Source organism: Protopterus annectens, chromosome 2.part2 (genome assembly GCF_019279795.1).
Source record: "Protopterus annectens isolate FY-2018-M chromosome 2.part2, PAN1.0, whole genome shotgun sequence".
NCBI lineage: Eukaryota > Metazoa > Chordata > Ceratodontiformes > Protopteridae > Protopterus > Protopterus annectens.
This window is the reverse complement of record NC_056730.1, coordinates 562,395,136-562,412,978: the sequence shown is the minus strand read 5'-3', so window position 1 is coordinate 562,412,978 and position 17,843 is coordinate 562,395,136. Positions and strand designations below refer to the sequence as shown.

General features: G+C 39.4%; 1 protein-coding gene across 1 annotated transcript in view; it reads right to left on the bottom strand.

Annotated features, from left to right (window-relative positions):
• The window catches only part of LARS1 (leucyl-tRNA synthetase 1), a 1,303,086-nt gene that overhangs the window by 911,905 nt on the left and 373,338 nt on the right, over nucleotides 1–17,843 (bottom strand). The window contains exon 13 of the mRNA XM_044064023.1: nucleotides 129–182. Coding sequence (XP_043919958.1) covers nucleotides 129–182 — 54 coding nt within the window. The remainder of the gene's footprint in view (nucleotides 1–128; nucleotides 183–17,843) is intronic.

Sequence of the window (17,843 nt, the reverse complement as noted above, 5' to 3'; positions counted from 1 at the left end):
ACTGATGTATGGAGACTCATGTGAAAGCTTAACAAAGATGTTTTAAAAAAGATGAATATTTTACTTTGTGATTCAGTTATGATTATACATTTACAAATCAGCAGAGTAACTATTTTAATATTACTCACCGGATCAAAGGGCAAGACCATTTCATCCTTAATGCCATACTTCTCTCTTAATGCCTTTAAAAATAAAGATAATAAAAGGACATCAACTCCAAAAGAAAATTCTCAAATAATCTGCAGTGTCAGCATTTTGCAGAATTAAGCATATTATGGCAGTCTTGAGGGTGTTCACAAAAAAGAAACAAGCTGTAACCTACAAACCGCTTTACTTTGCGAAACTCTTAAATCAAAAAAAGAGTCAAAATCACCATAGAGTGTTCATTCGAACCCCACAATCCACTGGGCAATAGTAGAAAAAAAAAAAGTCAGCATATAAAAAAAAAATCCAAGCTGCCCACTAACAAAAAGTTTATTAAAACAATGCGCACAAGGGCTAGCGCTACGTTTATCACATCTGCCTGGATAATACACACAACAGCATCCGATTTTTATTTAACTAGAATAGTCTAAGAGTCAATAAACCGTCTGAAGTCGTTTTAAATCATCTAAAAGTCAAAACCTGTTATACACATCATATTTAAACATAAATAATTTAAATCACATCAATTTTGTAGTAGCCTCCAAAACAACAAAAATGCAAATTAAAATCCCAACAAAATGTATTCAATCAAACAAATATTTAAAATATTTAAACAGACATTTGTATATGCGCACTTTTAAAAATAACATTCAAATGTAAAATGTTCTAAGCCACATTGATAATCCCATACAACTGCTGCTGCATAATAAATTTAAAATGCTATATAACCATCTCAAATATCTACAATTAGCAGTATAAGTGGTTGCACAAACATATTATTCAGCTATATATACTGCACTTATACTTTACTTATATACAAAATGGCATGCATGTTTAGTATTAAATAATAGCAATAATTAGCAATAATACTGTGTCTTATAATATTATGTACAAATATAATAAAGATAAATAATAAAAATATTTAAAAACATCTAAATGATTTAGCATAATTGTAACTGTAATAAATGATCATTCAATAAAATAAAACACAAAGCAGTTTCGATGAATGAAAATATGCATACTGAAAATATCTAATATAATATTAACAGCACAAAAACAATTGATACCAAGCAAAGATATTGATAACAGCTGATATTATAAACATAAAAATATGAAAATTTATGATTAAAAAAAATAGAAATACTTGTATTTTATAACATTAGGTGAATCAAGAGTAATAATTGGCTACTATGAAAGTATAGGCCTGCAATCTGCCATCCCGAGCAAGCAGAGACAAATTTGAAAGAATGATGTAAAAATCTATAAATATAAAAGTAAAACCAGCCAGAAGTTAATAAAAATGGTATATTTATAAAAGTATATGAAAGTTTGCAGCTTATGAAATAGGTTTGACCTTTTTGCGGCTTTTCCTGGTTTTGAATGAGATATGCTTTACTGAATGATCATTTATTTTTTTATACTTACATTTTTTAATTTTTAGATGCTCACTTTTCTTGTATTATTTGCTGCCTGCCTCTGTAATGTAATATGCTTGAAAGATGTTTAATATCTTATGTTTCCTTATATTTATCGCTTTAATTGCATTAATTTTATTTGTGTTTTAGTCTATATATAATTATAGTATTAAATACTTATGGTGGCCATTTTGTTACTATACTTTATTTGATGTTTTGTGAGATTGATAGTATTATTTTGTGAAAAATATTAATTACTATTAATAAAGACACATGTAATGCAAGTCTTTTGAATTTAATTAATATAACATATATAATTGTATCAAATACTGTGTATTAGTATAGTAATTATTTACTATTTAATTTTTAATTGTTTTATGTTTACAAAATGTAATTGGCATTTTTAAATGGGCTAAAATGATTTATTTTACTTTAAAAGATGTAAGCATTTAAATGCTACGCAGTCTTGAGGGTAAGCTTATCTAAGATCATTGTCTTTCAGTATTTTAGTTTCAAAGAGATGAAAATCTTTTCATTTCAACAAAAAAAAGGGCAATAATGTAAATAACTTACCATAACAGCATATGTTCTAATAAGATCCCTGTTGCAATAACTTCTACCACAAAAGTCCCATTGCCAGTCCTGACTTCAAGAGTGTTGCTCTTTCCCCCTCCCAGCCATGGAGGCATTCTTATCCAAGGGACATTTGTATGGAATATTATCCTTATGTTGGGAGCAAAGTTTTTTGCTTCTTTTGCATAAGAAGCTTTTTTTTTTCTCTCCTCCTCTCAACAACTGTCAGCTACCCATCAGCCCTCCATCTTGGCCAATCAGCCCATTCACTTCCCCTTCAGGAAAACAGCACTCTGAGAAGGATCATCACTTAGGCAGCCATCATGGGATTTTCTCATTTTAGCCCTAACCTCACAGCACGTGACCAGTAACGCACTCCATGGCTTGGTTTGGAATGAACATCAGTGAGGTTGCATCATCCACTTCTGCAAGTGATATCACCCCTCAAGACTGCCTTGTTTCACTAGGAGTTAGTATTCCTATATGATCTCCTGTTTCTACTGGGGAATCTATCATGGGACCATATTCTCCAAGCATGTGCTCCCACACTGTCCACAAACAGACAGATGAATTGTTAGTGCAGTGTCCCTACATCTGTTCTGCTGCCAGCGCCAGCAGGCGGCTGACCTGAGTTGTAGTCAAGGCTTTATCCCTATATGCCAGATCTGTTTAATGACCAACAATCAGGAGATAAACTCCCCATTTGACTTCCTGGATCCACTCTCACCTTGGAGGTCTTAATATGACCCATTTCCCCACTCTGACATAAGAAATTTTTGTGAATGCTCCCCATTAAGCATCCAGACCCATTACAATAGAAACTATAATTGAGTTAGATAAGGAGCATATGGGGGGGGGGCAGCCCTAGGATGCTAAAACCAAAAAGATGGATGGGAGATGCAACTGCAACAGTGGCCCTCTATTTCCCTTACACGGCTGTACTACTCGCATTGCATTTCTCACTGTTGTAGTAGCCATACCCCTTTTGTGACTATACCCAGTTAATGACTGTCAGGTGGTCGATGGCTTCCTCTAGTAGGATGAAGAATGCCCTGTAAGATGCCATTGGCATTGCCTGCTCTGTTTCTGGAAGGGATAATGTGCAGAACTTGGAAATTGTGTACAAAGAAACAGCAGCTGCATCCAGTATGGCTTGGGTAGTTACCTGGCTTAGAAATGCTATAAAGCTACAGCAGCAAACATAGCCCTTGAGGTTTGTGACCCAATCAGCCCTTGACAGTTTTGCCATAGGCCAATAAACCAAACAGTTGATTCATTGCAATGGGTCATTTGGAAACTGGTTTCCTTTTCCTCCTACCTAATAAAGGGAAACAAAGCTGAACTGTATTAACTATGTTTTTTGTCCAATCCAGGTAGTACCTTAACTCCCTATGCACATTCAAGAAATGTATTATTTCACTTTTGTTCTGTGGATTTGATAAGAATGACAACTATATGGACTCATTTAAACAAACTTCAGTGACCATTTTAGATGTGAAGAAAGGGTTTCTGCACAGCATAAAAGTCTGTATGAAAGGTCACAAAAGGTTCTTTGGTTATCAGCATCCATAGTGCAGACATCCTTCTGGATGATACAATCACCAGTAGAACAACTGTCTACCGAAAAAAAAAACATAAGGGGTGTAGCCACAGTTGATACAAAGAGGACCTGGATTAGCTTTTCCAGAACAAAATTAAAACCTAATCATGGAATAATATCCTGTCCATGTTGACTCAATATGTAACATCTGTTTCAACAATTTCTAAACTGGCAGCATTGACATAAAGGGAGAGTGAAAAGGTACACAGACAAACCCTCACCTGTACAATTCTGACAGTAATGAAGAATCAATGATACTGATGCTGAATTGGTATTTTGAGGCTTTCTCGGGCACCAAACAGAAATCCTTTGCTTCACTTATTAGATAAGACATCTCTGCAGCAGGCATTGTTATTTTCCTCAGTGTTCAGTAGATCCTCTTGTCAATATATGGTTAAAGCATAGCAGACCAGGGCATGCATGCTGTCAAGTGTCAGTGTTCACAGATTTGATGACAGCACCAAAGATCCCTGGAGCAGAGTCAAGACATTCACATGCTAAGGTAAAATGACTGGGCTTCCCTCAATAGTTTCCAAGAAAAATGAGAATGCAATGCTGCCTGGGCCAAAAGGGTGCTACAAGCATCTCTGGCACTCTTTCATTCACTTTTTGGATCACCCTGGAAAGTAGGGGAAACAGAAACAGAATACAGAAGCAGACCTGCTTGGTTGATGGAAATGGCACACACTACTACTGCTGTTTTGTGTGGCTGCATGGAGTGGGACTTTTTTTCAGCTGTCTACTGGTTTGAAAAGCAAGTACACTGCATCTATGGACCAGGCCCAGAAATGCATCTCTATCCAGCATTCATTCATCATAACCTGCTTTTCTGCTGAACTCAATACCAACCAGCAGAAGAGAATATGCAGGAGAACCTTAACAACATTTTGAATTACTAGTTATCTTTGAGATTCGATGTGACCATCACAGATTCAAGAAGAATTGCACAAGAACTGGTCATGGAAGAATTGGCATTCCAACGCAGAGCATTTCTCAAGACAAAAGTGGATACAAGAGTAATTAGTTCTTTTTATCTATTTGCTACAACAGTGTGTTAATAAGCAACAACCCCCCTATGGTGTTAGGAGTAGTTTTGGATATTTTCCAGACTTTTGGCAGAGTTTTAGGCTTGTAATTTTGCTAAGTCAGTACTGATCGAGTGTGGGAGTTCTGAATCAGAGCTAATAAGGAATTTTCCAATTGTGTCTTGCTATACCTATGCATAATATTTATACTGGGGAAAATGTTAACAGACTAGGTGCAAAAGTAAGTGACCTCTTGTCTAAGCTGGGCAACTTTCATATGCTTATGGGAAGAATCCAAGCAGTGGAAGCAATAGTTTTTGCTCCACATTTAAGTATTTACACAGGAAAAAAAAAAAAAAACTAACTGAAATCACCCAAAGTTAGGTCTGTATAGGTTCATAGGTAGGTACTAGGCTATCTGCCCGAAGGCATTTATAAGCCTAGCCAGAATGTGTTGGCTTTCGCAGCCCCCTTAGATTAGTTCCTTGTACCTCTGTCCAGCAGAGCCAATGAAGTGATCTCCGGGGTAAACTTTCTGTTTCCCATCCACTCGTCAAGGTTTCTCTTGAAGAGTGTTAGCGAGAAGCTCGGCCTAATGTAAACTGGAATCTTTTTCCAAAGCATGGGAAGTCTCTGGGACAGGAATCTATCCCTCCAGCACGTCCTATTTATTGTTGTGGTGAGGTTTAGATCCCTAAAGTGTGTGGCTCTGTTTCGGAGGCTGGGGGTTTCCACATTTAACTAAGTATGCCACTACCCTGGCAATTATAGGAGGATCAGCTCTTGCACAGATAACTCCCTACTGTAACTTGGGATAAGGAAATGAAAACTATTTAACACACTGGAGCTTTCCCTTCTAAATTTTTGAATATTTCTTCAGTAGGAGGTTCAAACAGCAGATTCTTGTCTACCCACATGAGCAGTTACCTTATTTAAATCCTTGAGTATTGTCATCTGAGAACTGTCAAGGACCTCCCCTGCTTTTGGCTTCAGCCCATAAAGAAGCTCAGCTTAGGATCTTAAAAGAGTCTGACAAAAACTCTAAAGGTCTGTTGCTGCCATATAAACTTCTTCCCTCAATGTGGTCAATATCTGTACCCTCCCAGTCACTGAAAAGCGGGAGGAAAAACGTAGAACCCGTCTTGATTCAGAGGTGCCACTTCTCAATCCACAGTGGGGGTTACTGGAGAGACATTTGTAGGAATCATGAACTCTACAGAACCAGCCTGCGCCCACGAGTAGGTATGAACAGTGCAGTTTCATATGACGCAAGAAAGGTATCATACAGGGCCTTCTAAACCTAGAGGAATGATGACGGGTCACAGTGCCTTATACCAAAAGGTCCATGTAATGTTTCTGGACAACTGAGACTTCTTTCGCCTCCCATTTGAAATTATGTTTCATCTAACACAAGATACAAGGCATCACCAAATTAGATAATCTTCTGCATCACACCAGAAGATAAGTGCCATGGGTGCCCATGTTGTAAACAAAAGGGAGAGACATCTAAAAGGGGTAAGCCAAGTGTTCACCCTCTAACTCCAAAGATTCCCTCTCCCTTGAGGAAAATTGTTCCCTTTTCTGAAGTGGGTGTCTCAGTATGGACAGATGGTCCAGTTTAGGTTGTCTGCTTTGCATGAATTCCATGCCATCCTGGCTAGCCTGCACTAGGCAGGAATCCTGTGGGAGGGGGGAGGAATAAGAATTTACATGTTGGCTATAAGGCAGACAAAGGCAAGGAGCCTGGAGAGGTGGACATCCAAAACTGGACACCTGTATCCCCAAATTACAGGGAGTGCCTGCACTGGCGGCTTGGGAAGTAGGGAGTAATCCAGGACCTCATCCTTACAACCATGAATACACTAATTCACAAGAAGCAAAGGCAAAACGGTCTTACTACATGGTAATTACAAAGCCAGTATTGTAATTTGGCTCCTACTATAAGAGCGGATAGACACTAGGTCCACAATCTTTGACTTGGAAGGGCATGCTTGGTTGTGTTGGAATAGCATCTTCTAGACTGCCAATGCCAGAGGCTTCAAAGAAGGCACATACCAGAGGAGAGGGGATGCAAAAGCACCTCTCTATATCTGAGACGCTCAAGCTTAATGACACTCTTAGGGAGTTAATGTCATATTCCCATATTTCTTTCTGTTCCTTTCTTTTGATGGTGCTTCTCCACAAAGGGGCTGATGAACACTTAGCAACACGTCAGTCTGCAGGATAAATACACCAACCATTAACTGCTGAAAAGTTTTTGGAGAGCTTGCTCCCTTCACTTCATGGTCTTTCTGCTAAAGCTAACAGAGAATCCACAGAATATGATCTCCTGATCAGCATCCAGGCAGAGGAATTTGCCTACTACATACACTACCTTTTCTGGATAGACATACCAAAAATAACATGAGGGGGGATTTGACCTTAACTCACAACAAAATATAACAAGGCAATTTATATTCTTTAGGAAATAAGGCAGGTATTCCAACTGGGCACTTATCTGCCTCTTCAGGAAATAAGGAATGTATTCCAATGGGGGACTTATCTGCCCACTCTAGAAAAAGCAGGCAGAACCACTGCAATGACAGTGCTTAACATACATGACACAAACTGTACTAAGGCAAGAAAAAACTAAATATGGCATAGGTAGATGTGACCTTTATACTTCGACAATGCTGACATCTTACAGTGGTGATGTCTGTCCAGCTTGGAAAGGGAGGGGTACAAAGCTCTAGAAGTCTGGTACTCTTTGGGTATAGGAGTTATATAACAGCTATACAGATACAATTAGAACAAATAATAAAATAATATTACAGTTTATTAAATAGCACATCTGTAGATTACCTGAAAGCCAAAAAAGAATTACTATTACTTGCAGTTTATGACAAATCCACATGCATGACATCATTTAGAAGCACTTCAATGCACAAATTACATCTGATATATGGGTCTAGGCAATAATACAGAAACTGCAACGGTAAATACAAGGTATGGCACTGCTTTACCATAAAGGTTATTTCTTTGCTTAAGAATACTCAGATCTGCTCTGAGTTACAGCACAATGGCAGTACATACACAGAACCAAATGATAATGCCAACATATTGGCCAACAGGTTCAATGCAAACTTTACCCCCCTTTCACCCCCTAAAGGGCTTATCACAATACCTGAGGAATGCCAAGTCCCTATTATCACAGCTACACAGGTAAAAACCTCACTGTCCAAAGCCAAGAATACAGCTTCCATGGGACCTGATAATATCCCTGGCTGTGTTCTACATGAATTACAAAGTGAACTGGCACCACACCTGAGTACCCTGTTCAATCACAGCCTCATTTCAGGCTTTGTTCCTACCGAATACCGCACTGCTACGGTCATCCCACTCCACAAAGGGGGAGCGACTACAGACCCTGGGAACTACTGCCCCATTAGTCTGACGAGTCTGATATGTAAGGCTATGGAGTGCATCATCATGGACCTTATAAATAAGGACATAGGGAATCAACAAACACTGGACCCTACGCAGTTTGGGTTTGTGAAAGGTAGTTCATGCCTGCTCAACCTGATAGACTTCGAGTCTGTCACCAGAGCTTTGGATGAGGGCAAGGTAGTTCACACAGCATACCCAGATCTTGCCAAGGCCTTTGACACCATCCCTCACTCAGGAATCATAGACAGACTCAATAAACTAGGCATAAACCCCTATGTCATAAGATGGGTTGCCAACTGGATCACTGATGGAACCCACACTGTGAAAGTAGTGGACTCCAAATCTGACTACCAACCAGTTACAAGTGGTGCCCCACAGGGATCGGTCCTAGGTCCTCTCCTGTTTGGCATCTACTTCTCTGAAGTTCAAGCCAACACAAAGGGACTCTGGCTGACCAAGTTCGCACATGACTGCAAACTAGGTGCCATTACTGATTCTCCAACTGATGTAGACATTCTACAAAAGGTCTCACTGACACCAATGACTGGTGCCAGAACCATGGCCTTAAGCTCAATGCCAAAAAGTGCATTGTCATTCCCTTTTGGAAAATTTCGGTGCTCATGAACTACCACATAGGCAGTAGTCCACTAAACACCGAAGGTGTGATAAGAGACCTGGGGACACAGGTTGATAGCAACCTCCCCTTTGATAACCACATTGCCACTGTAGTCAGAAAGTCCTTCTATGTGACGCATCTCATTACAAAAGGTTTCTCATCCAGGAAAAAAGAGGTCCTAATCCCTCTCTACTCGTCCCTCATTAGACCTATTATAGAATAAACGCCCCTTTTGGTATGTACCTCACTAGACACCTATAACTGAAAAGGCCACAAAAATACCTCACTAAGAGGATCTTGGGCCTTAGACACATACCCTATACGGACAGACTCAAAAAACTCCCGCTACACTCTGTCTCTTATCGCCTATTTAGAGGCGATCTCTGCTTGATCTACAAAGTCATGTCTGACTCAGAGCTGCTAGATATGATACACCTAAAGAAATCTCAATCCTTCTGTGCCACACGCTCCAGGGACCTAAACCTCATTACCACAATAAACATAACATGCTGGAGGACCAAGGGAAAGGTGGTGCAATAGTACTCTAAAACAACAAATAAACCAAAAATAAAGCACTATCATTGCGAGTCCCCAGAACACTCTTTATTAACACAAAAATTAAGCACTTTCGTCAATCCACTTGACTTCATCAGAATAAACCTAAGAAACAGTTACAAAACATTTATATACTGTCAACTTGTCCATGATTGGTTTACTCACTTCCCAATAATTAAACAGTTTATTAAAACAAGTAATGTTAAAAAACTATAAAAAATTAACTTATTAAAAGGAAATTTTTTTTGAAAATTCAACCACAGTTCTTCATTTAAAAAATATATTACCATTATATCAACAACTTTAAGAAAACTGAACGTAGACATAATTGTTTTGCTGCTAACCTCCGTTGCCACAAAAGTTCTTTTTTTATAAAGCATTCTGCCAATCTCCATCCCTAGCATCTATATTTATCAAATCAAGAATAGCAAATTTAAAACCTGTATAGGCATCACATTGGGTACTATGTTTATACAGAGCATTGGTTTCCCTTTTATTTTTTATATCATACAAATTCTCGTATATCCTAGTTTTAAATAACCTCTCAGTCTTCCCAATGTAATAACAAGTGCACTTCACTGGCCCTCTTTAAGAGAAATCTTGATGAGTGGATGGGCAATAGGAAGTTCAGCCCAGGGATCACTTCAGTGCCCTTGCTTGACAGGGGCACTGGGAACTAACTTTGGGCAGCATGATGCCAGGGAATCTACTTGGGCTAGGCTTATATAGGCTCCAGGGCTGTTAGCTTAGTACACAACTATGAACCTATAAGACTCAAATCACTGGGTTTGTATGCCCTATTACCACTACTCATACACACAAAACCCTCAGACGCAAAATAAATCCCATTTTATAAGTCTAACTTATGGCAGTCACTAACTCAGGTAGCTAGTACAGAGGATTAAGGCTATGCAATGTTAATTAACTGTGTCCTGTGGTCCAATGTTCCAGACGGTGACCAGATTCACTGAGCCACCATTTTTCTGGCTGTGCGAATGAACAAATCAGTTACCCAGACAGTGTTCCTGGGCTGAATCAGAAAAAGTTCCAAAGGGATCAGTACGCTACCAAGTTAACAAATACAAATATAAACTCAAAAACTTGAGACTGCCTATCCAATTATCTAGTTCATCTTGAAGGAGGCAAGAATGATACTCTGACATGTAGTGGCAGTTTGTTCCAGAGGCAAGGGATATGAATTTATCACACCAGCATGTTTTATTTATTGTATGATGGTTTAATTCCTTTAAACTAGTATTTGAGGTATCATGCCTCATGGAGGAGTTTATAAGAGACGAGTAAAGAAAGAAAGCTGCCAGTCAGTCAAGTTAACTAAGATTTTTGAGGCCACTGATCTTTTTAGTTATGAATCTCTAAGGTCTCACAAGATTAACGGCATGTTTACATAAATACATGCCAAAAGATGTATTATATTCAATACTGGATCAGATGAGATACGACTAAAGGAGAACTAAGACTTCTCTGGATCAAATGGAAATGCCTTTGGAAATCAGATGAGACAGATAAAAAGCTTTCTGAGCTACTGTGGAGACGTGATTGTCAGATAAGGAATTATCAGTAAAAGTGCCTAGATTGCTTATGACATCATCTGATTGGAGGTGTGTGCTCTTTGGTATCTGAAAATGTTTTTGTTTAGCAAAATGAACTCTCGTTACATTTTTTTCACATTTGAGGCCATTGTCCTTGCACAAATTGTTAATATGGTCTAACCCAAGCTGGAGAGAGTCACTGGAAGATCGAACACCACACTGCCCAATTTACAATGGTCTATAAACATAGATAGCTACATATCCGGAGTACTGGCAGGAGGTTCCAAGAAACAGATACCAAATAGGAGGGGACCAAATACTGAGCCCTGTTTTTTTTTTTTTTTTTTGCTTTTAGAAGTGGCAATTGCAAGTCTAACCACAAGGGTTCTGTCAGCCATCCAGTTAGCTATCCACTGCATGACAAAGATTTATAAATCTGTCAATAATGCCTATAAGGGGAATAGTGTTAAAGGTCCTGGCCAGGTCCAGATATTATGGTGTATGTATTGCATAACCACTATCTAATGCTTCAGTACTTGTTCAATGAAATCAATGAACTTGAAGAGGCAGGACCTTCCTTTGACAAAGCTGAACTGATACGTTTAAAAGATGTTTGATACCCAGATTAATTAGGTCCAATATATTAAGATATTATGCTCCATAGCTATACATACTAGGCTAGGGAAACTAACAAGTCTATAATTATAAAAGGTCAAGCCATCCTTGTGTAATGGCATTTCCAGGCTTTGATAATGTAATCAATGGCGAGGGTTAGATCAGAGAGTTTAAGCAGAGGGTTCAGGTAGGACATATTTAGCATTAATAATAGGCAACCTGGTAAATTATCAGGCCCCATGAATGACGAGTTCTTAGCTTTTCAGAGGTCTGAAAATTTTTTTTCCATAGTAATTAAAGGGGTGGCAGGGATTTAGAAATCTGTGGAACAGATATAACTGCAAGTGGAGTAAAATATACACTAAATTTGTCAGCTGAGATATTAGCCACTTTTGGGTCACAGCGAGCAGTATTATTGTGGACTAGCTCATAACATTGTTGGTATTATTTCTCAATTTACTGACATAGATAGATTTTTAGCTATTTTTGGCTTTAGTGGCCATTTTGCATTCATACCCAGCTATAAGATTCCTAATGGTTCCCTTGTTTGCTCAGACGTGTTCTTAACAAAGACAAAATAAGACCTGCTATCCAGTTTTTCATCGCATAATTTATTCTACCACAGGGAGCTATTTTTACATTTCCTGATAATTTTGGTACAGAGAGAGACTGGCCTATCAAACAAACTAAGTGAGAGTAGAAGTCAGAAACACTGACACCAGCTTTATTAGTAAGAGCGACTGGTGGAGCACTACAGCATAATTTATTAAGGTCATCAAGGAAATAAATATTTGCTTTTGAGACATCGCTAAACAGAGATATTTGCAGTAGTACTCACAGTTTTAAATAAAAAGGTTACTAACTTATGGTCCGATTTAAAAAGGCACAGTGATACACATGGAGACGTGCAAACTAGATCAAGGATACTGGTATGGTTAGCTACGTGGTGGGCATGCCGACTACTGTCACTGCAGGTCAGCCAGTTTACCAATAGATAATTGAAGTCACTTTGTAAAAACAATTTAGGTTTAATGACTATTTCAGCTGACAAATTCAAATAGCTATCTTGTTCAGAAAGGGGCATGGACTTTCTATATCTAGCAATGAAATAGTAATTAGTACTGTTTATAATAATTTGGACTTCTAGGAGTTCAGATGTGGTGTATTAGGAGTATGTGATGTGGTTATGACATTCTTGATAAATAAGACTGTCTACAGGTCTGAAAATGTAATAGGCACTAAACCTAGAAACAGGATGGAATGCTTTCATTGCACTGAAACCACGTCTCTGTAACTACCCATACAAGCATGCATTCAAGTTCTATGAGAGCCTTAAGTTCAGGCATTTTTTGTTAATACTTCCAGCACTGAGTAGCGCCACATTAAAATGTACTAGTTTTGAATGTCCTTCAGATGGATTCTTCCTAAAAAAAGCACTATGGTGAATGCAAAGACTTTAGCCAAAATGCAAAAGCATGGGGAAGAGAGGTACAGACCATCCCTGACAAGTCAGCCATCTCACCCCAAGATGACATACTGGGTCCCCTTAGAATGCACCAGCTACATAGCCCATTACTAAAGCCAGTTATCTTACCTAAGAATCATGGCATCATTCTGGGTGATGGCAAAACACCACGCAAGATCAATGTGTTTCCTGCTTTAAAGACATGCATAGCAAAGCTTAGTCATAGCCTTGTACATGTCCCTTGCAATACGGAGCCTAAAGTTGTCCACCTCATACATAAACCACTATTAGATTGTAATCATATTTGTGTGGAGTGGATGGAAGGATCCAAAAGCCCTTGTTACATCCCAGATGCTGGCTCTACCAAGACATCTGTCAGCCTATTCTTATCCAGCTTAGTGATTCTTTGATCTTTTGCAAATAAAGCCTCAGTCTGTGTATACCTACACAATGCAATATATAGTCTCTGTAAGAATACTAACAGGAGAAATACTGGGCAATCTGATTCTCTGAGCAGGGTCACCCTCCAACTGCGATCAAAGAACTCAGTCAAGGGTTCACTGAAGTATTCTTATGCAACATCTTATTAGTGGAGTAAGACTGATCGCAGCTGCAATGAGAAGCATCTCCTTGAGAACTAGGAATGCTGGTGGCCCAAGAAAGAAAAACAAACGATGGAATGAGGCATAGAAGTAAGTCTGCTATGGAGGTTGTAACAAACTAGCCATCAAAGGGTGACCAAGCAGTCCATGAAAAATCAACATTTGTGACAGCTCCAGCTGCGACTCTACAATGTTCATAAATATCCTCAAAGAGAGAGAAAACTGAAGTAGTCCCTTCCCTACGTCGACTCTTGTTGTACAAACTAGGAACCACTCATTCAGATATGGGAATTATTCTGATTCCCCTTAGACTCTCGTGAGCTATAAACTCTGCCACACATTTCATGAACACCCGTGAGAGAAGGCCCTGTGAAAATACTAAATGGAAGGAGTCTGGATTGGAAATGACTGGTACCTAAAAGGAATGGATGCTTTGGCAACTTTTTGTGCAGTTAATCATTATAGAGATCTATAAAGCACGTACAACCCTCTTCTCCAGATAATCAGATTTGCATCATGTTCATCGTACAGTTTGAGAAAATGTGTATAGGGCAGAAAGGCCCTTCAAAATGAAAAATCTAGTTTTCTCCCCACACTAGCTTAGGCCACTGAGATCCAAGGTAGGTCTTCAGGTCCTTGATTTTCCTAAAAATTAAAATAATCTTGAATAAATGTAGGGCCCACTCTAGTCAGGTGGAAACTCTTAGATGGCTCTCTCTGGAATAAGGTTGATAACTTCCAAATGTTATTGGGCTGCCCTTTTGTCAGTCATATGTCTGGCAATGGATGAGAGGTTGGCTTCAGTTTTTCCAAAAATACTATATGGCCTCTAAATATTTCACCCCTTACTCACTTATTCTGAGATATGGCCACCACGACAGATTGTAGAGGGACAGACAACCCATGACTGCCTTCAGAGTAGAACAGACAAGGCAAGCCTTCAAGGGATCTTCTACTGCTTCCAAGGGGAAGAGCTGTGAAAACTCTGATTCTGAGGAGACTCTTTATCCTGAGGATGTTACCCACTGAAGAAGCACCCTCAGCTTTGGGGACCTCTAATGAGCTGCTGCTCAAAGAGTTACTGTTCAGCCTTGCATTACCATAAATTCTTACCATCCTTATGGTTCCTACAGTAGGTCTTCTGAGGGGCATAGAACTTAACACCAACAGTTGAAAAAGTTGACTCCTGTTCACTTTTAAGTAAATTTTCTTTCACCATGGGCGCAAGAAGAGCAGACACATTATAAGGGGTGCTGGTGAAAGATGCACTGAAGTTCTCCACAGACTCTCAAAGACTAAATCAGATAACCCATTGCATAGTGATGCCTGCTCCAATGCCTCTGGCTGCTCCATTAGTCATAACATGGATAAGTCTCACAAAGAGCAATATACTATTAAGCACTGTCAATACCTAGGACTAAACCTGACTTCACACATTATTGGACAGCACCCTTTCCAGGATTTCTATGGTCTTTTACTCCAGCTCTCAATAAAAATGGTTGTACGCATTAAGTAGTTGACACACCTTATATCAAACTAGTCTGACACAAAGGCATACTTCCTTATGAAGTCCACAACTCTGAAATCCCTATATGGCAGATAGACTGCAGGAGTCTCATCTAATAACATTTTTGTTGCCAGCAATCCACAATCAAGTTTACAAGGAAGGTACGCTCCAATGAAGCCTGCCTTTGAGTGGACAATCGATCTTATCAGGCACTGTAAGAATTATTTTAGCCATATATGTTTTTTCCCAAGCAAACTCCAGAAACAAACATCATATTTTCTGGGAGGGCACCCAAGATGTAGACAGGGCAGGGGCAGTACAAAAGGTCTCCTGCAGAATCTCATCATGGGGAGGGGGGATGGCAATGGGCCACGAAATACCTAAATTCGTGAGGGAGAGGAGATTTCGCCAAATTTGGGGACATCTGGAAGGGACTGTGGGGAACACTCCCTTTTTTGTAATCTGTATCTGGGGTTTGGAACTCAGGGGATTTAACAGGTACCTCCTTTTTCTAGATACTCTGAATGGACTCCTCTGAATGATCTGAGAAAAGGTCTTCCACCAAAGGGCAGGGTCTATGGTGGCCCTTCAGAACAACACTCAGGGACTATTAATCCAGTTGTTAGACTCCAAAGTATGAAATGCTTTGGGGTGGAACCAAGTCTGAAGATGAAATCTGAAACTATCAACAGACTACACCAAGAGTCCTTTACAAAAACTCAAACACCACAGTTCACATCAGTGTTTGTACAGTAGATACCATCTCCAATGTCAAAGCATAAGGTGAGGGCACAGAGTGATGCCTACAACATTCTGCTTCAAGGTCATAAATGTGGCAGAGATTGGTTTTGGCACCAATGAGTCAAACTCCGAGGACTCAACACGGAGAATGGCCAAGACAGTATAGGATTGATCCAGGCACCAAACTTTGACACTGACCTCATGGTGCCTAGCAGTCCTAGGCGTCAAGGGTATGGGAGTCAAGACTACACGATCCAAATGGGGTTGGCACCAACAGGGAAATCCACTCATGCCAAAGCAGATAAGTCCTTGGCCGACAGATTCTTAATGCCAAGACTGGTCCCAGGGAATAAGCAAATTAAGCTGAAAGACTAGGTCCTTTTCTATACACATCTCAATCTGAACCTTAACCAAAAGGCCAGTCACCTTGTCCCATTTGATATGAGCTGAGGGTTTCCAGGTAGACCTAGTATTCCTCACAGAAAGTGCTGTAGATTGCCAAGACTCCAAATACTCAAGAAACCCTCTCTTTCAAGAGAAACTACCCAGTATCTTCCCCCATCTGGGAAGCCCCTGAAAGAGAAATTTGATAAGTGGGTGGAAGAACCAAAATAACCTTGCATAGTGGAGGCTCCAACCTAGAAACTTTAGAACAGGTGTGGCAGCTGCTAGATCTGGTCTCGTCCATGTGCCTCTTCTCCTCCTTATTCTCTTTTGTTTATCCTCAAAGGAAAAAAGCTCCTTGAAGATCATTTGACTTGGATGCTCCTACAGAATCCTACAACTAAATTTCTTCCAAATTTCACAGTCCTATTTAAAATACTCTGGGCCCACTACAACTACACAAGCTGCAAGTATCCTGGAGTGCAACCTTGTGGTAGCAATGTCCACACTTTTTAAATCCCAAGCCCTCTTTCTTTGTAGAGTTCCTGGAAGTAAAAAGGACAGCACAAAAAAAGTCTCTAATGCCTCAGAAGAAAAATTGTTACAATAAGCTGCAATACTGACACCCTGACCCAGTACCAATAAATAATCTAGCTAATTTATTAAAGCAAACAAGCAAGCAGCAATATAAGCAGTTGCAATCTGTGCAAGCAGATTTAACTGCTGAAAGCCTCAACAGCTAGGTAAGCAATGTAGCAAATAAACTGCTCAACAACTGCTAGCCCTAAATGCCTACAGGAAAAAGAAGAGTGGCGGCTAATACATAAAATCAAAACTTTAGAAATTAGAGAAGTGTAATTCTTAACACACTCCCATGATATCTCCCAAGTGGAATAGAAAAATATCACAACAAGAAAAAGATTTATCATTTGAAGCTTGGGCCTTGAGACAACATCCAACCACTGAAAGCAGCAAAGCAGATTTGGAGGAGGAGGTGTGGGCATTATACAAGTTAAAGGAGGAGCTCAAGCTCCAGCAGAGATGCTGCTGGTTTGGTGCCACTCATGGCGATCAGTTCTTCAGTATGCAAATGTGAAGACTGGATAATGCAAGATAAGCAAACATTGTTTTAAATACCCAAATAACCATTAATCATTTAACATCAGGTGCTTGGATACTGATCAATAGATACTACTACCTGGAATCATGCTACATGCTTTGATACCACCTAAACTGCAACTGAAAAATTAAAATGATAGAGCCAAGATACATGAAATTCAAGGCTGTAGTTGAATTATGGTTTGTAAATCACCCCGTAACGACATTCTGAGATTCATGGTGAAAGCCATACACACTCTGGCTAGGCTTATAAATGCCCTAGGGCAGATAGCCTAGTATGAACCTATGAACCTATAATTACATGTTTCTGAACTTCAGGCTTTATCTTGCAACCCTCTTAAACTCTGTCCTTATGGAAAATATAGTATTCTGTGGACTAATCCTCCTTTCTTACTAAAAGCCTTCCCTAAGTTGAACCTGTTTAAAACAACCACAGCTTCCCCAGCATTTATAGGCTTACTGTGGACACATTCTTGACCACATTTGAATGGAGGAGCACTAACAGG